The sequence below is a fragment of the Pyrgilauda ruficollis genome, unplaced genomic scaffold, assembly GCF_017590135.1.
Source record: "Pyrgilauda ruficollis isolate IOZ18807 unplaced genomic scaffold, ASM1759013v1 scaffold5, whole genome shotgun sequence".
In the NCBI taxonomy this organism is placed as follows: domain Eukaryota; kingdom Metazoa; phylum Chordata; class Aves; order Passeriformes; family Passeridae; genus Pyrgilauda; species Pyrgilauda ruficollis.
The window spans coordinates 16621234-16645324 of NW_024526599.1; the positions used below are offsets into that span (position 1 = coordinate 16621234).

At 37.9% G+C, this 24091-nt stretch overlaps 1 protein-coding gene across 1 annotated transcript in view; it reads right to left on the bottom strand.

The window, feature by feature from the left end:
- FAT1 (FAT atypical cadherin 1) overlaps positions 1 to 23738 on the bottom strand; it is a 102882-nt gene extending 79144 nt beyond the window's left edge. The window contains exons 1-2 of the mRNA XM_041479945.1: positions 23635 to 23738; positions 14333 to 17621 (exon numbers count right to left, since the gene is read on the bottom strand). Coding sequence (XP_041335879.1) covers positions 14333 to 17600 — 3268 coding nt within the window. The 5' untranslated portion in view covers positions 17601 to 17621; positions 23635 to 23738. The remainder of the gene's footprint in view (positions 1 to 14332; positions 17622 to 23634) is intronic.
- Between the last annotated feature and the right edge of the window lie 353 nt (positions 23739 to 24091).

A 24091-nucleotide genomic window follows, 5' to 3' on the forward strand; every position in this document is an offset into this window, starting at 1 on the left:
GTTTGTTGATCCAAAAGGATCTAGCTGTTTAGACCACTGCAAACTATTAAAACCTGGACAGTTCTGCAACAAGCATACTTTGAAACTATTAAACTTTATACATTTAATACGTTTCCTGTAAATCTCAGGGTTTAGTGACCATCTTAAATAAGGAAAAATTGTTCCATGTATCCATGTGCAGGAATACCTTTCCTGCACACACTGCATTTCTCTCAGATTCCCTTTTTGGTGGCAATTTGAAACTGCAGCTTATCTCTTATTACTTCTGCAAAACACTGAAGGCCCAGCGAGCCAAACAGAGCAGTCCTATCCTTCAGAAAGAAGCTGTTACAGCTGTGTTCCACAACAACTCTGGCTCATGACTAACCCGCCACAAAAAAATTGTTGTTTAGCACATGTGTGTGTTATTTATGCATGGCTGTGGTTTGAACTACTGCAATTTTGCTTCAAGCTTTCAGTCTCTAAAATATTTTCAGTTGCAGAAACTGCTGGTTAGCAATGACAGTTTCCAGACCAGCTCTGAGCAAGAAAAGATACTGATATCTATCAAAAGGGAGGTAGCACGTTGAGGAATACTGGAAATCAGGCTATTACTGCTGTTCATGTTACTGCACTAGGTAGCTATATACACAATAGCACTTAATTACTGCCAACAGAAACGCTGCTCCCAAGCAGATTTTTGTGTACAAAGAAGATCTGATATACCTCTGGGCATGCTAATGCTAGGAGAACAAAGCAAATTGACAAAGTCATGAAATGAAAGCATCTGGGATCCAGTGACATCAAAAGACATTTTCATCCTTGTTCTGACAAAGTCAGATGTATTAACCTAAAAAGTATCCATTTATTTATTCAGACTTTATTTTTGCTCCTGTTTCCAGAGGGGATTCTACACTGATCAGTACCTGTTAAACTAATTTTTTTATTAGCCTTATTTGCCTTTGCATATGAATCAAATTAAACACAAGGCCATACAGAGAAACATTTCTGAACTTGTCTGGTTTTGAGTAAAAGTTTAAAGCCAGAGGAACCCTGAAGGCAAAGAGTTGTGGCACCATAAAATTATGTTTATTCTCTTTGGTTAGAATTAGTGTATCAAGCAAATGAGAAATTCTCCATTTGTAAGCAAATTCTTAGAGCACACTGAAGAATCAATACCTAACATCTAAAAAGAAGATTTGTGACTAGAAAACTAGAGATTATTTACCAGATGTTAAGCATACTTATTTGTGGGAGCCCTGGATGCTTGCTGGGAAATTGTTTCAATCTTTCTCACATAAACAATGGATAACTGCACATGCAGTTTTAATCAACACTCTCCAGAATAAAAAATTACTAATGGTAGTAGAAATTAGTGCATGTTGCAGTTAAAAAGTATAAAAATCTATAAATTTAATTCATTTTATTGCTTACTAGGCAAACCTGCAAGCATTTGGACGAACAAAGACCACAGAATCTGACAGAATTTCCATTGAAAAAGCTCTTAGTTTCTCTCCACAGAAACATTTTTTGCTGAAGATAACTGCACCCTTCGTAACAAGACCAAAGAAAATGAGTGTGATGAATAATTGCTTCACAAACCACAATTTGTCATAAAGCCATAACAGAAGTAGATCAACTCTGTCAACACTAGAACACTGTAAATGAAACAATATGATATTGTAGGTAAGTAGTAGACCATTTAGGCACAAAATGCATTTTGCTCCTAACTGCTGAGGATTTTCTTCCGTGTTTAAGAAATTCACAGAATACACAGCAACTAGAGTGAGTTGCACCAGGAGACCTTCTCAAATCTCTGTATCTGTGCATAGCTGTTGTCAAAAAGAGACTCTCAAATGTTGGTCATTTATGGGTTTGACTAGACTGAATGACTCAGTTTCCAAAGTATTTTTTTGTCATCCCTGGAATTACAGAAATAGAATGGCATGTATGTCTTATTCCATTTCCTCCCATCATCACATACTGAATCAATATTCACTCAAACATTTACTCCAATAATCAGCAGTAATCTTGCTCTCACTCTAACCGTAACTCCCTTAACTTCTTATTAAACAATGCACATTAAAACTGATGTGTCATTTGAGTCCATGGCAACTTGACAACTCATTTTCCACTAACAATTTTTGAACCTTCTCACACTTTCCTCCTCTACCTTAACTGTAAAGATTCAAGTCAGTTCAAAGTTTCAGTACAAAATTTCACATCCAGTATGAACATTCTGAAGCAAGCAAAAAGCCAATTGAAAAACCCAAATTCTATGACAGTTTTTGTTTTTATATTTACAAGCATAGTTCCTGATCTGTTGGTCTCTGTACTTAACAGACAAGGCCCCACTCAGAAATCTGATTAAGAATGGTGCAAAATAGTTTGGACTATGAACTGCTTAGATGTTATCATGGGGTTTTTTTGAGTCATGTTTTGCCTATATCCATACACTTATTAACAAACTGCCATCTCTTCTTACATAGTTTTTTACTTTAAAACTACTGTCTGGACAAACAGGCAACACAAAATATTACTGTACTAACTAATAGTACAGGTAGAAGACACATAGATATAACCAAACATAAAGAAAGGCACAAGTCATTTTCCCATTTCTGATTAACCTGCTGAAATTGATCCTGTAATATTTAAATTACCTTCAAAGTGAACTATCACACCAAACTTCTTATGTGAAGAAATAATCATCTTTGCTTCCCCCCTCCCAAAGTAAGTAACATTCCTTGCACAGGCAGCTGCACATTTGTTAATAATTAACTGGTTTTGAAATAATGATAGAGAAAAACTGTTAGCTATTTCTCTCAATGGTACACCAACAAAATCTTTAAATTAGAAGATGAAGTGAATACTGTAAAATTATTTACAGTAAGAAAAAGATGCTGCATTATCATAGCTCATCCAATATCTTGTTGACAATATTAGTTGTTGTAAGCAAGAATTTTTGTGTTCAAACCTAAGTAATTAACTCAAATTTCATCAATAAAAATATAGCACTTCTAGCTAAAACTAGAAAGAGATATCTTTCAAGAAGATGAACTATGCTGATAATATATCGAAAAATAAAATAATACATATGACCAGAATTGCAACATCAAATATAATAGAGGCATAACCAATGCACACATTCCCATCTTATCTAGAATCACTTTGATTCACTCTACCTTGCTTTCATTACAGGAAGGGCACAGCAAGGGCATTCCTCTCAGATCAAACAGAAAATTCCACAGACAGAAGTTTCCACATGTCTGATTCGTTGCAGATTAAACTCTTATCATTACACAGCAATCTCTAATTTTCAAAGGGACAGGATATACCCTGGCATGGCAAATCTACAGGCAAAGGAGGGAGGAGGATTAAAAAAAAATAAGTATAAACCCCCTGTAGTATGGAGATGTATTCCCTGCAAAAGAGCTATACATGTCACTCTCACAGGTTTAGAGAAATGGAGAGGACAACATATCAACATTAAAAATCACCTTCATAATTCCATAATCCATAATTCCATCATACACTTCTTTCCACTGAAAGTCTTTCAAGCTGAACTACCAAACTCCTTCTCTCTCATAAATACAACCAGGACTACAGGCAATACATACAGGAAGTCTGTATTAATTTTTAGCATATTATTCATTCACTCTTATTCACTTTCAGCATGTTATATCACCAGTATCTTAATTTTTCACTCACATGACTGTATCAATTCTGTAATGCTCACGTACATTACCAGTAACACTAAAATTAGAAGGCTATTCTGTAATTATGCTTCTTGTATTTTGAAATTTGTAACATAATAACCTTTTAAGCCTTAAATGCTACACAAAATATGAACAAGCACTCTATGATCAGCAACTTCAAAACCAAAACACAGTAATTTTCACTTTCTGGTGTATAGAGGTGGTATAAGGCTTTTTGCATTAGCAAAATAAAAGACTGTCTTTTATTATAAACACCCAAAATGATTGATTTAAGATACATGTAGATTTTGGAAATTATTCATGTCAGAGAGGATTATTCTAGGTAGAAGATTAGTCAACAAATCAATGCAATACTGTATTTTCTATGTGTAACCTTCCCAACATACAGCAGATATTCAGTTCTGTTATCAGCAATACCACACTGACAAGTTTGCAAAGACAGAACTCTGAGCCAAACAATTAATGATCACAACTACTAGTAAGTCAAGTCAATATATATCCACTAACCCAGCAGTTTGTTCTTTAACCCTAATGCCAATCCAAACTATGTAACTACTTATAAGAACCATGAACATATTGATTTTTCACAAATAATTTTAAATTAAAAAGAAGCAGCAAGTAGAATCATGGATAGAACACAAGGAGCTTGGGGAAACTTCATTTCTGAACACGGAAATGATTTGTTGCACTCCTGTTGCTACATTCTTTGGATACTTCAGTTTTTCCAAAAATCCCTCTCTGATGGCACTGGAATGCTAGAGATTTTCCTTTCTTGAGCCTCATGGAGAGTGATGAATTGAAAATTCATTTTTGGTCACATTCAGATGTCCAGTGTAATAAAGTCACAGATGCAGTAAGAATGATATACAGATTAAAAAATGGACCTGCAAAAAACTAGCTACAGCAAAGCCCAAAGTATTTTTAAATCCAAGTTCTAAAGCTGCAACTACTGCATTAAATAAGTCCTGGAAGTTTGCCAAATGCTCATGTAGGTTTGTCCTTTGTTAAATATGTCCAAATGCTGTATGATTAAAGTCTAAAATCTTCAAAGAAAAGAATAAACATTATGCAATCATTTCAAGCTCCCCTCCTTTGACCTTAATATGTACTTCAAAAGCTCAGCAGATGCTTAGTGGGAAATAAATCCCCAATTCAACAGATGTCCCAACAGTGATATAGCAAGATGCACCTTCCATAGCTTTTGGCGACCCTTCCCTTTTATTATTCCTCTGCTCACAAATACTTTTCAAGTCAAAGAGAGACCCAAGCAAGTTAATAGGCCCTTAGAATCTATTCTGCTGCCTGAACTGATTGCTGTTTATAAGGTAATCTTTGGGACCACATGTGGCTCAGCCCCAGTTCATCTCCTACAGAGACACAGCCCCAGGCAGCTCTGTTTTCATCAAACCAAGCTGTAACCCAATCAACACCTTTCACCATGGAACAATCCCTTACTTTCAGCATGCCTGCAGTAGAGGAGGGGAGCCTCAGCTTTTGTATAGGATCCCTGTTTGGCAGCTAAGGTGATGTTTTACTCAGTAGGATACCTAAGAAAACTCAAACTACTTTGGAAGATGCCCCTGCCAACAGAAAACATAAGATGAATATGTTTGTCTAGAACTAATTCAGCTTTTTCCAAAGACACATTCTAAAAGCTGCATTAACAACCTAATAGCACTTCGGGAGTAGCCATCATCACAAATGCAAATGACATGGTTTTCTTCAAGCCTAAGAAAGAAAAGTAATTCCCTAGCTCCAGGCTGCTGAGGACCTTGGTCCAAACCCAGGCCTCCTCAACCCCTGCCAAACTGAAACTCAACATTAGTTCCAAACACCAGGCTTGGTTTTATGCACCTAAAAAGAAACAAAAATCCAACAGCATCATATCGCAGTTTAACCTAGTGGCACCATTAGTTCTAGACCTTAGAATGAACATAATCACACCCTCAGTACAGTAGTAAAAAGCTGCAAACGGCAGTCAAAAGCAGATGGTGGTGTGAGGTTAACCAGGTAGCCTCTCCTGAACTGGGGTACGAACATTCACTTAGTAACTAACTTTTGGATGTAAGATACTTTGCTTGATTGCTGGTACCATGGCTGTCTGACACCTGAATTTAGTCATCTCCTAGTAAAATACTTTCTGTGTTGCTTTCTATGGATAGCAGCAAATTCAGGCCTTGTCCTCAGTCTAACAGATCCCTGGGTCATTTATTTCTTTAATCAGACACAAATTGTATTAAATTTGGTCTATACTCTTAAAATAAAAGTTTTTAGATTTCTCCTAATACTAGAGGAGATCCAGAAGTACAAAAATCATTATTAGTAAGCTGGTGTTACAACTATTTGTACTGTCTCATAAAAGAGAATCTATGTGCCAAAGGACTCATTTTTAAAACCATAACGGATTGGCGGAAAATATATTTTAGTTGCATGAAATTTTAAGCAAATGTTTTTTAAACTCAAAATACTACTCACTTTAGTCACAGTTAATTTTTTTAAACATAACTATTTTTTTCTTGCATAATGGCACAAGTTTGCCTTAATGCCACTGGAGAAAAATCCATAAAACCAAAATGAAACAAACATCTTCTGCATCAGCTTCACTCTCTTTTCAACATCATACAGAACACAACACAAACCCACTCGGTTATCCTTAATTAGAAAGCAGAAAATAATACCCCATTTTAGAAATAGTCTACCCAAGTTTTTAGTATCTGTAATTAACAACCACAAGTATGCCTCCTCAATTTAAGTGTCTCACACAGATACGGCTGTCTCTCCCATCCTGCAGACTAAGCTAGAATTTAAGCTCTGCTCCATATATAGCATGCTTGACTACCACTGAAAATTATGGTAGGAAACAGAGGTCATAAAAACATTGGATAAATGCTTTAAAAAACAGGTCATAGTGTTTGGGTGGGCACAGTACCATAAGTGGCCTCACTATTTATAGTCACAACAAAACCTTTTTTTCTGGTGGTTCTGGAGAAGCTTGATAAGGACTATCTTGCCAAGGATTCACAAAAGTGTCAGCAGGTGAGTTGAAATGTGCAGACCTGGTCTAGAGTCAGTGAAGATGTTCTCATGCTGCTCATCTTTCTCAATTCAACACCAAAGGGAGAGAATGCCCAGACAAAGAGCAAAATATACCACTAGAAAAAATCCTTAACATATATCAGCATTAAAATATCTTTCCAGAGAAGTTAACTACCAAAGTAACCTTACTTGCTTTGCCCCTTTTTTAAGTAGTGTTATTTTTACAAAACTACCGTCACAGAGAAGGCTAAAGAAATTACTATTTCTGCATTTCTGATCTAAACTACTTAATGCTTCCAGAACAGCTGTTATTTTTTTATTATTTAAAACAGGTAAACTAAAACTTATTGAACAGGTATGTTCCCAAACTTTCTCAAAACACAAAAAAAAAACCCCAACCCAACATACACTTCTACAGAGATACACACAAAGATACATCTCTCAAACTCTTTCAAGAGCTTTAATTACACAGTATTCAAACAAATAGATCCTTGCCCTTGTACTGTTTTCCAAAGAAATAAGTTTAATGGTTTGTGTTCAAATTCCAGGTGTTGACCTGAAATTCTGTTCCAGATTGCAGTGTGACAACTAACCAGCCAACTCCAGAAAACAAAAATAATCTGCGTAAGTCCTTTGATTAAGAAAAAGCTCCCATCTGCGGACAAGACTGTCATTCAAATGTCCAGCATACATTTGAATTAGGTTTTCCCTTAATTGCAAACTGAAGTGCTGATGCAACCCCTCATTTAAACAATTAACCTCCCAAATTAACATTTATAAGCTTAAGAATTTAACTCTAACTTGGAGTTTACAGAACCTAGTAATCATTCTGGGGTTTTGTTTTTTGGGGTTTTTTTGGCTGTTTTGCACACTGAGGGTTGTTATTTTTTGTTGTTGTTTTAGGTTTGGGGTTTGGTTTCTTGGGATTTTTTTTTTTTAGTTTGGGTTGGCTTTGTGGGTTTTCTTCAAACTGCATCGGAATAATCCAAATTCTTACTCTAAGACACGTATGCCTCAGCTACTGAAGAAATTTAATTGCTACAGTACATGGGCAAATCATTAACTTCAGTACAATGTAATGCAGCTGTACAGAATGCAGTGTAGGATGAAAAAAATGTGCCCAAAAAGCTAATTAGATACCTAGAAGATTAGTCTGTGCTCTGAGCTTTAGTCATGACTGTACCTGAGCTAGCTAGGGTAAAACTTTATTGTGCAAAAAAGCTGAAGCCACTTAGTATTTTGCATAGAGATCCTGTTAATCTTCCTCTCTCTTCAAACATAGTGGGAAAAACTACTGTGCTTTGCAGGAATAAAATGCTGTCTGAATACCCCATTCTATGAGGGTCTTCTTCTTAGCTACTTCTCACTTTTAACTGGTCAAAATACTCATACATAAGGAATTTTAACTGCAAAACCTATGTGCCAATGAGACTGCATCTGTGGACAGAAGCCAAGCAGAAATGGCATTGTCACAATGTTTGTAAACAAACTTAGTCTATGATCTGAAGATACTCTAAGAATTAGTCAAACATATTAAACCCACCTACAATATTCTTTCCGTAGTATCAACATCACCTGATCAATTACAATTTTTAATTTAATGTTTCATTACAATTGCTTTCTTACAATAACATTTGCTTAACATATTTTTCTGTTCATAGTTTTCAGTGACTACAATCTGACAGAATCTCAGAATAAACACTAAGCCAACATATAACATGGAATTTGTATAGTAGAAAAATGGAAATGATTAAGAACTTCTTGATGTCTTTTTTTCCTTCTTTTTCTATTTTTTTAAATTTAAACTGAAACTAAGTTTTTGCACATCCTGATGTTTATATCCATGATTTATACAATAAGGGTAACAAAGTATACAGAAGGAGCAACTTCAAGATGAAGCATATAACGAGTGAATGTGAAGAAAGTCCTGCATTTGTAAGGGTGCTTAATGACAATTAACTTAAAACCAAATCATACTAATCTCAGTTTTGATTAAAAATGTCTCCCCTATCTCCAAGTATTTTATGACTGTATCTTTACAACAAACAGACAATATTCCCACACATTTGAACTTGCGTACTGTTAAATTGCTTTTGGTTTGTGCCAACTACCATTTTTCAAAGAGGAGGGGGCATAGTTAGGAGTGAACTGCAGGATTAGGATTCCCAATAGATAATCTGGGTACAGTTACCCTTCCTAAAGGTACATGAGTTGTTGGCATAGATGCAGGCCAGTTGGTTTCTGCTCCAGAAAACGGTGCTGGTTTAACAGCTATCCACTGGGTGCTTATGTGTTCTGCTCCACTGATGATCGCAGCATGTAAACTTTGCTAATGCCAGTCTTTGAAAAGCTCAAAAGTCAAAGACCACCAAAGAAATGGAACCTGAAGCTATCCCTTATGTACAAATGTTAATGATATCCTGTATTTAACTTAGTGGATCTACATGAACACTACAAAGCAATGTTAACATACTTATTACATGTCAGCCATGCTCTGTTCCTTTTCTGAATATAATTTAGTACTTTGCTTTACACAGTTAAAATCCTATTCATTCTTCTTAATGAATGTCTTCCCAGCTGGAAATAGTTCTGGTAATATTAAAAATAGCATCCTATAGCCATTAAGCTTTATTGACACTATTTTATGCATATAGAGATAGTGCAATAAAATTAATTTTCTTCCATATGCCCCTGCTATTTTTTTTACTTGTTCCCTTAATATTCTTTATCAAAACAATTCATTTTTCTTTATCACAGTAGCAAAGTTACACTTGAAAGTTATATGGTTCCAAAGGAAGACTACACAAGAAAAATAAGCACCTGCATTTTATAAACCATGTGACTTGAAAACTCCCCAAATACTAACAAACCAGAGACTGGGAAACTATTAGAAGAAAATATCATCTCCATGCCCTGCCTTTGCTACTGGAGACAGCATCTCAGGTTAGACAGATCTTTGTTTCAAAAAACCACAGTCATGCATCTTTTTAAGTCAGCAAATTAGTTTAATCACCTTAAACTTTGCCCGTATTGTTAAAGCAGAATTACTGTTATTCGGTAACACTTACGGCCTAATAACTCAAAATCATGTTAATGAGAGAGCAGTAAGATTCCTGGTAACAAATAACTACACACTGTAAACACAAGTAATAAGGTTATCATGTATGAGGTTTAGACTGTCACAGCATCCTTCACACCATTCTGGAACTGGGTTACATACTGCGAAATATCCTCAACTGCAGAAGTTTAGAAAATACCTGCTAGTAGCCATGCAAGTTGAACTAGTTGCTAAGTTTCTGATAATCAGTTTATAAAATTCACTGTGGCTTGAAATGTTACTGTGCAGAGCCCGCATGTAAACCCAACATCTGCATGTATAAGGATTGTAAATGCAACCACTCAACCGGTTAGTTATAACAGACAGCATGGAATTCACTACTTAATAAACCTTCCTTCACTTCTGAACATCAGTTTCCAGGATGGGTTCCAATCTTCCCTAAACATTTCAACAAGAAGGCTAAATGACCCATGGCATCTGCACTTCCAGAGTCTGCTGGCTCCCTTAGCTATCTAAATTCTGAGCACTAGAAAGAAAAGCAAAACCATAAGAAAACAACCTTGAAACAAGAGAAGGACAGCACTCAATAATAAGCTGGAAGTCCTGATATCTCAAGGAAAAGAGCAATCTGCTTGGAAAAATTCTTTGGAGAAGGCCAGAAAACTGGTAGAAGTACTACAAGCTCTTCTCAACACCGTTTTTACAAACTAGAGCTTCCATCTTTCAGTTAACCTTAGAAGAGTGCAAACACCCAATGGAAATGTTCCATCCTTGTATTTGAAAACCAAAAAGTAAACAGGAAGACATTCTTCTTTTTCCCTCCTTGCCCACTGGAATAAAAACTGGGACAAGGAAATTTCAGTATTGCCTTGGTCCCACAGAGTTTCTGCTTTAGGTTCTGCTCCAGCAATTGCTTCTGTAATTCTTTAGAGTTTTTCTCAATCGAAGTAGCAGCATGGTATTGACATAATTTATCTCACTTTTACTGTTCTGTGCTAACGGGATTTAAATGGTGCATGAGTTTTTCTTGTGGCACACTGAGATCTGTATCAACACAATTCCTTCTGTTATTAATACACACCAATGTGCTCAACTCCTTGTCAAATTCTTTGGGAAAATATTTTACTGCTGCTTTAGCAAGTAATTTATATAGCCAATTGATCATCTCAATTTACAGCCTTCAGTTCCACTCACAAATAAAAAGCTATCTTAAATTCCAAGCTCTCCTGAACACGTACCTAAAGGATAAACAAATGGCTTTGTTACATAAATTCACAGCACAAAAATCTCATTTTAACATTTTTCCTCTCACACAATACCTCAAAGTCTTCATTTATCATGCAATTTAAATTTTATTTCTGTACAATATCAGGCACAATGCACTGTGGTACTTCTAAATCATACATTGAGCGATGACCTCTGATCTCTCTCTGTTAACCCCTTGGCTTCCAGTTAACAGTTTATGAGCTGAAGATAGCATGAGGCTGGACCTCAAAATAATCTCATTAATATAGTTTATTTTCTTTAGTCATACTTTCAATCTGTATAACTTCCTGAGGAAATGGGTTTCATGACTTTATTACACTTCATGTGAAAAATACTTCCTTTCAGCTTAGGAAAGGAAGAATACTTTAAAACCTGTTAACTGTGTGTGCCCTACTTTTTACATTACAAAAAACAGACACTGATATAGGTGCTACAGAAACTATTGCAATTTTCTAGACTTTCATCATCTTGTTCTCCTCCTTTTCTGACCATTGTTGCCTTTTCAGCCTTAAGAATACTAGGAAAGCTAAAATATGACTGATTACTAAATTCACTCCCTAACATATCTTTTTTCCGTGCCTACTTGAAAAGCATCAGAGCAGTCGGGGAACTAAGTAATCAAAGCAGCTCCTGAGTTTGGAAATATTGGTGTTTATTGCTCCCTGTTAAGACACTCACTGCTAATGGTTTGGACACAGCTGCAGAAAACAGAACCTATGAAAACCACTGACTGAAAATAAAGTTAAGTCTTGGAAAATAGAACTCAAGACACTGTGGCAAAGATATATTAAAGTCCCTTGTGAAAATAGCAGAATTTCAGATACAAATATCAGATGCTAAAACTATTTCCTACCTTTTGAACTGTAAAATTAAAACAAACTTAACAAAGGAAAGACAACCTAAAAGTCAACAAAAATCAATGCATGGAACTAGCTATTCAATGCTTCTATCATCATCTAGATCATCATCTAGTCTAACTGCATATATGATTGTTGTCCTTAATTTCTTATAAGCAAGGGATAAAAGAGCTCCTCTGAACCACAGAATAGTTCAATGTTGACTTGAAGTAAGTTCTTCAATCTGATTTATCTGTCTCTGAACTGACAGTGTAGTATGATACTCTTCAAAGACAGCAGGATGAGACATGTAGCTCAGGGTTAAAGTAAGAAGAACCTTTCAGCAAGCTGAAAAAGTTAGCAAGTTGCTTGACAAATTTCTCTTTCACAAATTCTTCAGTCTGCTTTGTTGGCTGATAATCAGTCTGCTCCCTGTATCAAGGCCAGCCCATTTTGAAAAATATGACAAATATTCAGACACTGCAGTATACAGAGTACCTTCAAGAACAATTCTGATGGCTTTTTACCAAAATAAAATGTCAATTCAAAATTTAAGCTACATTGTCAAGTTTGTACATACTCAAAGTCCTTTCCTTTAGATCACCGTTTGATGGAAAAAACACATCAAGCAACATGAAATAAACACTGTCTTCCCCACACCAGTGTCACAACTGGAATTTGTTCAGTAAGATTAAAAACTAGCAACCCCTCTCTACCACCACCCCATTCCCACCAAATCCCTCTACTTTCATCCCCGAAAGATGAAAGAACTGCAAACACTAGATACCAGATATGAATACAGACAATGCCTCTCCCATGACTTGAAAATACAGAGCTACTGTTCTGGACAAGATTATTGAATAGAAGCTGGCTTTGCCCCAAGCTCTGCCAACTTTGTAAACCCAGCTGATAAAAAGCAACTTACTTAAACTCATACCAATTCATTAGTCAAGTAAACTAGCTTTGTGCCAAAAAAAAGCAGAGAGGCAACACATGCAGACAACTAATTCTGCTACGGTAGTACCATCACAAAAACACACATACCTGTCCACATACCCATAAACAGGTTCATTTTCACTTGCTGTTACCTATCACACAAATTGCCAAACTCAGACTCATTCTACAGGACAACTAGAGACACCCCTAAAACACCACCACACACAGTGAACTTTAATATACTTGTGTCAAAAGAAATGCATAATGATACACAAATTAATATTCTGCACACATACCAAATGGCCAAAAGTGAAATTACAAGGTCTTAGAAAGAAAGTATCCAGTTCTCCACTTTTAGAAAGTCTGTTTCACTACCTTAACTATGTGCTTTGTTAAAAGCAAAGCTAAGGGAAGCATTGCTACAGCTCTACCTGTAGAGCTGGTTCTTTAGCCACAAACCACATAATTTAATAACAGTTTCTAGAGAAGAAAAATAGTGAGGAACAGTTTGTTCACCCAAACCCTACAGAGTAAAGTGGCTTCATGAGTCTCTATTACCCACACTCACAATTGTGGGAAGCACAGAGAACACAATGAATGACTACTGGATGAATCAGACATAATTCCCACCTTTTATTCTCATTTACAAACATTTTTTTCTTTAACACATCAATCACATATGTCATTATTTACCTATATGTAACCTGTAGACAAATCTTGCACCAGATTCCTCCTCAATTTATTTCAAGATGCTTAGATAACTGCAAAATATCAATGTTCTCTCTCTATCAAAGACATAAATGAATAGATAGCTACATAGACATCCAACCAAAATGTTAAAAGTCAGCACTAGAATTTTACTTAAAATTGTTTCTTCTGAACACATAACACTGGAAAAATTCTCACACTGCTCATCAATGTACGCATTACGTATGCAATAAGCCAACAATTCAGTCTGCTTGATTCATGAGGATTTTCTAAGGTTGCATCAATGCTTTCTTTGGCAGAAGCCTTCCAATGAAGATGGCACTGCTTATTGAATTCTAGATGGGCACCTGTAAACTCTGGAAGTAACTAACTAAACCAGCACTACGGCAATATCACACCCATGCATACTTCCAGTAAAAGGAGTGAAAGATAATGTCATTTAAGATTGAAAAGTATGACAGTCCCACTGTCCACAAGACAGAGAGAGTATGCGCTCACAAGAGGCAAACTTCCATTTTATATCAAGAGTATTCTTACTTTTTCTGGATGGTATAGATTTTAAGACTTAAGCATGGCTTTAGGAAGGCTGGATGGAAGTGGGAGTATTAGAGAGAAATTACTTATCAAATGTATAAAAATAATTTCACTTAAGTAGCAGACACAACTATACACATTGTTGGTGACATCTTTTGGTCCTAACAAAATACCTGTGTCAACTGTGACAATGCTGCTTCTCTTCTCTCTTTTCTGGCATTTGATTTTGTTTAGTATATGAAAGTAACAGAAAGCCACCTTACCTTTTTCTTCGTCTATTCGGAAAACTCCTATACCCGATCCATCTCGAATGGAATATCTGATCTCCCCATCTCGTCCTGCATCTTCATCATAAGCAGACACTGTCATTACTGAGGAGCCAACAGGAGCGTCTTCTTTTATGAACCCTTTATCTGCAAATATGGAGAACCGTGGGGGGTGCAAGTTTTCATTCACATCAACTACCTCAACCTCAACATAACACGTAGAGGACAACGAAACGGGTTTTCCTTTGTCCTTGGCCCGCACGGTCAAGTTATAAAATTGTTTCTTTTCATAATCCAGTCTTTGTACAACACGTATTGCTCCACTTATTTTGTCAACATCAAACGTGCCGTCTCCACTGTCCAAAAGACTGTACCGTACTTGACTTGACTGGCCTAAATCAGGATCGTAGGCTTCTAGCCAAGTAATAATAGTTCCTTCAGGAAGATCTTCTCGAATTTTCACATGATAATTTGAAGGAATAAACTTGGGAGGATTGTCATTAACATCTTCTACAGTCACTTTCAGAATAACTGTTGAAAATAATTGAGGTTCTTCAGTAGGTTGGTCCCTAGCCTCAATTTTCAACAAATAAATGTGCTGTTCCTCCCGATCCAGGACCCCTACAACTTTCACAACTCCTGTCACTGAATTAATAGTAAACTTGTCTGTATCTGTAAGAAGAGAGTATTTCACTTCGCCATTAGCCCCCAAATCTTTATCAGTAGCTCCAACTTGAATTATTTCACTGTTGGGCTCTTTGTTTTCACTTACTTCAACAAAATAGCTGTCTTGGAGGAACTCCGGTGGGTTGTCATTAGCATCCAGAATTTTTATATCTAAAAGGGTCCAGGCAGACTTCTGTGGTATTCCAAGATCATACACAGTAATATTGAGGGTATATTTATCTTTTAGTTCTCGGTCAAGGGGAGATAGAATTTTCAGCACTCCTCCTTCCATATCAACAATGAAACTACTGTCCTCATTACCTCCAGAAATAACATACACTAGCTTTCCATTGAAGCCAGTATCAAGATCAGCAGCATTCACAGATATTATGCTAGAGCCCACAGGCTGGTCTTCTTTTATCTCAATGCTACTGGGGAGAGTACTTCTAAACTGAGGTGCATGCAGATTCACAGAGTGAGTATCAAAGAAAGCATCCTCAACTTCTCCACGATTGTGCAACTTATTTGCTTGTAAGAGTTTCTCTGCGAGCATTTTGGCAACACCAGTTTCTTCACACTGCAAGTTGACTGGTTTGCGACTACTAGCTACAGTTATGTTGATATACAATGGTTTTGCAAAGTTCTCTCCATCTGTAGCTGTAATTTTCAAACTGTAAAAAGACATTTTAGCACCTAGGCCATCTATTAGTGACTGTTTGAGAGAAAGTACACCAGAATTTGGGTTCAGGCTAAATAAATCCAGTTCATTTCCAGATTCAATTTGGTATCTCACCAACTGAAGCTCATCAGCATCAATAGCAGATACAGTTGTTATTTGTTCTCCAACACCAAGGTCCCTGGGGATTATTCCCTCACAATTTATTTTCTCAAACAGAGGTATATTGTCATTCAAGTTATTTAAAATAATAGTAACAGGAACTTCAACTTCTCGGCGATATGGTATACCCCAATCAGAGGCTCGAATCCTTAAATTGTAAACCCTTGGCATCAATTCATAATCCAAGTCTTCTGAGGTACTAATAATCCCACTGAAATGGTTAATCACAAATGGCAAACGATTTAGGTTTGCAATACTATAAGTCACATAACCATTTTCCCCTTCATCAGGGTCTTTTGCACTCACTCTCATCACACTTGTACCTATTGGCACATTTTCATCGAAGGAGGCCTTATAGGATGTCTGAGTAAATTCAGGAGGATTGCTATTCATGCCTAGTACCTTAATTAATACTTTTGCAGAAGCTCTTCTGTCACTTGTCACAACTTCAAGTTCAAAATGGGATGTATATTGTGCTCTTATGGGTTCTAACGTGGTAATAAGGCCAGTATGAGTGTTTAAATTGAATTTTACTTTTCCTGGTGTGTTTTTAAATACATATTTTAAATGTGGGTAACTAGGCACAGCCTTCACCATTATCACAGGTGTGTTTGGAGGAGCAAATTCACTTATTTCAGCTTTATATATCTCTTTTTCAAATCTAACAGGACCAGACTTAAATTGTGGTGATGTCACATGAACAACTTTTACAGAAGAAAATTGTGGGGGATTCCCTTTGTCTTTAGCTTGAAGGGTAAGGTTGTATCCAAAAGGGTGACTCTCCCAGTCAATGGGACCAATGGCTTTTATTCTGTATTCTTTGCCACCTGGAACAGACCTCACTGTTTTGAACTGCTGAAGGGCATCTCCTGCAACAATATTTAATGATGCTATTTCCCCATTCGCACCCTGGTCATTGTCCTCTACTGTTACAATTGCATACGCTGGATCTGGGTCTGATTCTGATGGAGTCAATGGAACAGCTGTAATGACAGGGGCATGTTCATTTGCTTGCTCTACATGAACCGTTAGTTTTGCCATACTGCTTATGCCACTGCTACCATACAGCTTCAGCCCACGGTCCACTGCAAGAATTTCCATCTCATAACGCTTAGTATCTGAGTAGTCAAGTCTTCCAGTCAGAACTACCACTCCACTAGTTGGATGTATAGCAAACACATCTGTTCTTTCTTTAAAGCTGTAGTAGAACTCTCCATTTGTTCCTATATCTGCATCTGTTGCGCTGACTCTTGCGATGCTGGTCCTTATTGCTGTGTTTTCGGGCAAAGAAACACTGTAAGATGTTGGAGAAAACAAAGGCCGCAAGTCATTTGTATCCAGTACCTGTATCCTGACCCTCGTGCGTGTTTCAGCATTTGTATTTTTTTCAACTGCTTTAACAGTCAGCATGTAATGGTCCTTCACCTCTCTGTTAAGGATAGCTGTGTTTCCTCCCTTGGTCCGTATTCTCAAAAAGCAGAAGTTTCCAAGAACATACTCTTCAGCTTTGAACAAATTCTCACTGTCACCAGAAATAATTTTGTATCTTATGTCCCACAGTGGATTTGTAATGTAAATGCCCATTTTCACTGGATGGCCAACGTAAGTCTTTGCTGCAGAATTCTCATACACAGTGGCATTATACTGTATTTGTGTAAATTGCATTGATGGAGCATGATGTGGCCTTTGATTTCCTTCACAGTTTCCAAAATGCTGCACCAGCAGCATCAGCAGCAACAGCATAGTCAAGTATCTTCCCATGGCAGCAATTACAAAGAATCCCTGAAACAAGAAAGAGATGCAGTAAGGTTTATGTTTATCAAATAAACATTCATGCTTAGTTCAGAATTCATCCTTGAAAGAAAACGGTAGGTTACACATTTAGATACCATTTTCTTGAAGAAAGTGTCAAAATTATTTGCAGTAATAGAAACACAGATGAATTAAAAACTCCTACAAAAGGCCAAGAATACATTACATCAGAAGTCTAGGAATTACTAATACAAGACAGAGTTAAGTTCAAATGAACATTCCCATGAAGCAACATGCTAGAAGAAATATATCAATGCTGTCTGCTATGAGCAAACAAACTAGGTCAGAACTGATCTGGAGTAGTGTACATTCACTCCAGTTCTCTACTTCACACATGACAATGATGTCTAGTAGAAAATTCTCCCTCCTCATTTAGATTGTAAAATGACTGATGTCCAACTATGTGGAAGTAAATTGCAAGAGCTGGCTTGATATTACCATCAATTCTTTACAGTATACAATGTGCCAAGAATTCTATTCTATCTATTTACAGTATCCAATGTGCCAATAGCATTCTTACAGTATCCAATACCTGCTCCAAGAATTAAAAATATTATAATTATAACAGAGAATAACTCTGTATTGTATCCCCTCCGGCTCTGATTACCCTTGTAAGAGTAGTGCTTATCATTAAAAAAAAAAACAAAACCAAAACAAGCACCACTAAGGTGTAAAGCCCACAAAGCATAAGACATATTCCTTTATTCCCCTCTCAGAACAGATCTGAAACAAATAAGTATCAAGAGCTGTAAGAACAAGAATCTATTGAAATTACTGGAGGAACATTTCAGTTGGGTTTCTCCAACACACTCTAGAAATGACAGAGAAAGAGACTGGAACAGAAAGACAGTCATAAAGGCACACCTTCCCTGGATTTGCCCTCTGAAGTTGGTATAACAGTTTTGCTACCTAAATCCAGGCAAGATTGCAGCAGGAAGAAAGGCAGAAACCTCAGGAACAAGACATCTGGGACCACCTTCTTCATCTGGGTTTACAGCAACTATCTTTACTCCTCCAAGTCTCACAGTACAACAAATCAAAGCCTCAGAAGACTCCCTCAACAAGCCCAAGCTTTTAGCAAGATCCTGGGGGCAAAATTTCTTTCCAGCAAGTAGAAAGCAATCTAACATTTTCTTGATTACTTTGACTAAGTAGTACACATTCATTTATTTCTCCTTTCTCTATGCTTAAATTTTTCCCCTTACCTCTCCTTCTGAGTTTTCTTCCCTGGCCAATCTGCCATACAAATCAAACTAATTATTCACTATGTCATTCTTTTATTGTTCCTGACCTTCTTCTCTTCACATTTTAGCCCTAGTTTGCCTTCATCCTATCCTTTGGATGTCAATCTCTAGGTGCCTATCTTCACATTGGTTCTGTTCACGTCCTCTAAAATAATATCACAAGTTGTCTCCTTTCTCTACTCACGTTTTCTCTTACAATAATTTTTTCTCTTCCCTACTTCCTACCTGCTTAGGTAGATATGTGAAACATCACACTGGCTGACATTCCAGGGACTGACTCTGCCCACTAGCAAACAACAGAGCAAATTAATCTGCTTGTGTCAACAGTTCACTTCAAAACCTCCGAAGGAATTCACTCACGGATATACTAAGTCAATGATTTTGACAGGAATTTAAGAGTCAGATTCACACAAACCATAGGAAGTATTGTAGAGGAGTAATGAAAAGGAATATCATTTTGGAAGGAGAAAAAAAAGTGTGTCTGTCTTCCAAATCTAGGCATTAAGTTGCACAATTAAAACTATAAACATAGCAAACAAAAAGTGAATAAGCAAATAATAAAAAGCATTAAAGCTCTTTGAAGTTAGTCACTAGCTGGAACCAATACTTACAAGGTCTTAACACTGAATGAAGAAAAGGTTGGGAGGGCAAACGAGTGAGGTTGGAACAGTCACCATTTCAATGGCTTAACAATATTATTCCTCCCCTGTCTGCTTTCCTTCCCAGGCTATGATATGTCCTGGGAATACAGCACTTGGGTCTCCAGGGCTTTATGTCCAGCTTATTGCCAAGTTAACAAATATTTGCTTAAAATAAACAAACAAAAAAACCCCAAACAAACAAAACAAACTCTTACACACAACCAAATCTTTGCAACAAATGACTGATATCACTAATTCCAAAAGTCTGAGAATTTTAAAATGCCACCAGACTGGCCTAAAAGGCAATGTTAAGAACATTGCTTAAAACGTCATTTTTAAGCAATCAACAAACCCAGCTTTTCCTCCATCTTGCTGGAATTTTGGAAGCCACCTATTACTGATAATGTATCACTCAATGATCAAATTTTATGTTGATCTGATGCTTCCCTGTTTTCTCCCTCAGTAACATTAGGATTTTTTATGATTATTATTTTTTTAAATTTTACTGAAGTCCAAAACCCAGCTTTACTTCTGATGCTATAGCACCTAACTCACTCCCTATGCTTATGTTTGGCAACAGGCTATTTGAAGTGGTGGGTTTATAATGCAAAACATTGTATCCATTTCTATCTTTTATCCTTTGCTTCTCACATCTCAGGAACATTAGACCGGACATGTACCACACTAAGATGCATTAACATACCAAAACTTCTCATTAATATTCAAAGTTGAACACATCTGTAGGTTTTATTATTACTGCAAATATTTTTCTGTGTCATAATACCTTGAGCACTTTTTGCTGCTCTTCTGTAGCAACTTCAAGTCTACTCAGAACAATCAACAGGCAGCCCACCACAAACAATACCACCACCAATAAGAGAATCTACTCCCCAGCAGTATCCCCTACGACTTGCTGAGTTACAAACAAGAATGTAAAAGTATCTCTCAAGTGCACAGTTAACTATGTCACATAAAAACAAGTTAGCAATTTCTTTTACACAACACTACTTCCATCTGGTCATAATTTACATAGCTACTAGAAACTAAAAAACATTGACTTGGATTATCCAAAAATCAACAGAGTATATTCTTGGACAATATCTAAAGTATTAAGCAGCTCCAGTTATAAAGACTGTTAACTACTAAGAGAAAGTATGAAAGCATTAAGATAAAGTGATAATGTGTTAGTTATAAACTCAGATGGCTCATTACAGTGTGCCAAAATGACTGAATTTCAGAAACATTTTAGCCAAAGGCTACACTTTGAACTCCTAATTTTCATTATCTTTGGAATACGACCAGTTTAGGATTTTCTGTATCCATGTTCAATACACAAGGCAACAGTCTGCTTAAAAAAACATCTTAGCCCTAAACTCGTAAGTGCACACCATATTATTCTGAAAAGTTACTTTCAAACAAACTTTGCTTTCCTATCTGGAAATTATTATTCAGTTAATTTTTATTTAGATGCATAACCAGGTCATTTTTATTTATATGCAAATTCAGCACTGGGATATGTAAGAGAGTTTTACTAGTTAGTTAGAACATTATCAAAACTATTAACGCAATAAAACATTAATGTAATTTGTACACGGAAAAAATATTAATGCAACTTAGAAATATCTTAGAACTATCTTCACAATAAAGGTCTAAGCATAAATTTTAAGCAAGCAGAGCTCAAATTGATAACTTACAAATTAAGATGACTGCATAAGATATCAGTTACAAGAAAGACTATTTCTCCTAGCAGGAAATTTACAGTATTTACATTTCAAAGTTTATAGTTTGAGATTTGAAAGTTTCAAGCATAAAACAGAAAACTTAGTAAAGAGTAATTTCAATGCCAAGCAAGCAAAAAAAAAGACCAAACCAAGCTTATCTTGCTTATCGCAGATACATTGAACCAACTTACCATACAGATACGTAACATTATCTATAGGGAGCATACACTGAGATATTTATTCCCCCACCAACAGAAGTCAAAGGCAGAGAAACTACCAAGCTCAGGCAATATACCCAACTTAGTTTTAGTCTCATTGCTATTCTTTTTCTACATGCAAGCTCTGCCAGTTAAGCCCAGAATAACCTACCAAGCAAAACATTAACTATGTTTATTTACCATAAAGGTCAGTTTTGATCAGCACACCCAACTGATGCTGTCTGACAGAAATGCACTGTGAAACTAAACAGCCATGACAGGATTTCTAGTGTAGCAGTCTATGAGAGATCCTTCCACTTTGCAAGCTGCACTAATTGTGGTTACACCTACCCTTTCAATTGTTTAAAAGCAATTATTCATGTAGTCTGATGGGCAAAAACAAATTCCAGGTTTAGCTGTTTCAACATGCATAACTTTCCAATCAAACAAATTAACAGTGTCATTTGCTTTTCAGAGGGGAAAGGTGTCTGTTTTGGTATTCAGAAAATTAACACATGATGAGAGTGTATGGTAGTGTTACTTTAGTAAAGCTGCTGAGTTATTCAAAAAATGTACATTGTCGCAGAGATTAACATAACAGTTTCAACTTGCGACTAAAGTCCAGTAATTTTATGTTTGTACTTCCCACATCATGAGTTAATCTCATGAGATACTTTGATTTATGTCTTCGAGATATTAACTGTAAAAAGGAAAATGCAACAGTGCATTCCAGGCAGGCAAAGATTCTGAAACCAGAATGAAACAAAGATTCACATGGAGAATTCCGACTGTTTATCTGTAGGCATTAACTTACTGGTGTATCTAATAGGAACTCATCAGCTGTTCAAGGAAAAGCAGACCTCCAATCTCTGTGAATACCAGTTTGACCGAAATTTAGCATGGCACCCTAAAATTTGTGCTAACACAAACAGTTCTACTGATTTTGAATTCAGTTTTAAACTTTAAGAAAAAAAAAAAATCTTTGAGAGTTTAAAGCCATTTTACACTTGTTTACTTGAACTAATACTAGAGTTAACTTAGCCATACAAAGTTCTTTAGCATGCTTAATTAAAAAAAACCAGACCATCCTTCTTCTGGGATGACTACCAAGGCACACCTTTCAATCTCCTGAGATTTTAGGATTTCACAGTGAATAAACCAAAAACTTTTAAAATAGTTTACAGCATGCAAGTAATTTACTCACTAAATAGCTGAATTACTTCCACACGGTTAGAAACGCAAAACACATCTATTATACAACGTTCTTTTCTTTTACAGAGAGACAACAGAGGTGGTAAAAGAATACAGGTAGTATTTCCTATGCCACTCCCTAGGAACAACTTGTATGCAAGTATTTAAACCGCAGGAAAACCTGCTGCTAGAAGGCAGCATTTCTTTAACTTATTAACGCTTTTTCCGAAAAAAAAAAAAAAAAAGTTTTCAACAGGTTGATACTAACAGCGGTAAAACACGGCGTCACTTACTGACGAAAGAGATTAAAAAGTGCATCTTTCAAACATAACTTTGTTCTGCTTCAACTGTCCTAAAGAAGAATAAAAGCAGCAGAAACCGACTGATGAGTGCAGCCGGGCTCTTCCGGGGAGCGCTGCCAAACGTCGGGTCCTGGCGGGCACTGCCCTTTACCTTTCGGAGCAATCCGGCGGGGAACGCAACGAGGGACGCGGTGTGGAAGTGCGAACAAAGGAAGAAATTCATCCTAAGGTACTTCTCACCCGCCGCGAACCGCCCCTGCCGGCTCAGCCGGGAATGAAGTTTGCAATGGCCCATCAGACGCACTCAGACACCTTGCCTCAGGGAAAAGCACCACCGCCAGCTCTTTTCCTCTGCCCAACTCAGGCGGAACCTGCCCGCTAAAGTTCTGCTGGCTCTCCGGGGAGTGCAGCCTCGGCTACAGCCCGGCCGGCCGCCGCCAGCCGCGGGGGAACGGGGCGCCAGGGCCGCGATGCGCGGCGGGGAGCAGGGGAGGGGGCCGGCGGCGCCCGCAGCCCGTCCCGCCGGGGCCCGCAGCACGAGGCGGCCGCTCGCCCAGCGCCTCCGGGCAGCCTCGCCCCCGTCCCGGCCTCGCCTCGGAGCCTCAACTTCCCAAGGGGTCCGCGCCGCCCACCGCCCTCCCCCACGGCCAAAACTTCTCCCAACTTTCCCGCTGGCCCAGCGCTCACCTCTCTGCGGCTCGCTGCCTGCGGGGCGAGGGCGCGGGCCGGGGCCAGCCCCGCACGGTGCCTGCCGCGCCGCTCCCCCTTTCTTCCCCGGCCACCAGCGCGCCTCGCCGGTGCCTCTCCGCCCCCTGCGGGCCGCGGCGCCCCCCGCCGCCGGATTCCTCCGCGGCGCTGGACGGCCGCCCCTCCGGAACTCGTTTCTGCGGCGCTCGGCTGGAGCGGCGGCAGCCCTCGCACCCCTGCCCGGCCCCGCCGTGGAAGGACGAAACGCGGAACAGAGCAGCGGGGGAAGGGCGAACCGCAACTACGAGCTGTTCCTCCCGGTGGCTCGAGGTTGGAGGAATGTCTCACCTCCGCCGCGTTCGCCCCGCTCCTGCACGACGGGAGCGGCAGGGAATCGGGTGCCCGTCCAGGGACGGGGGCAACTTCGCGTACGGCGAAGTTTTTTCCAGAAAGGCTA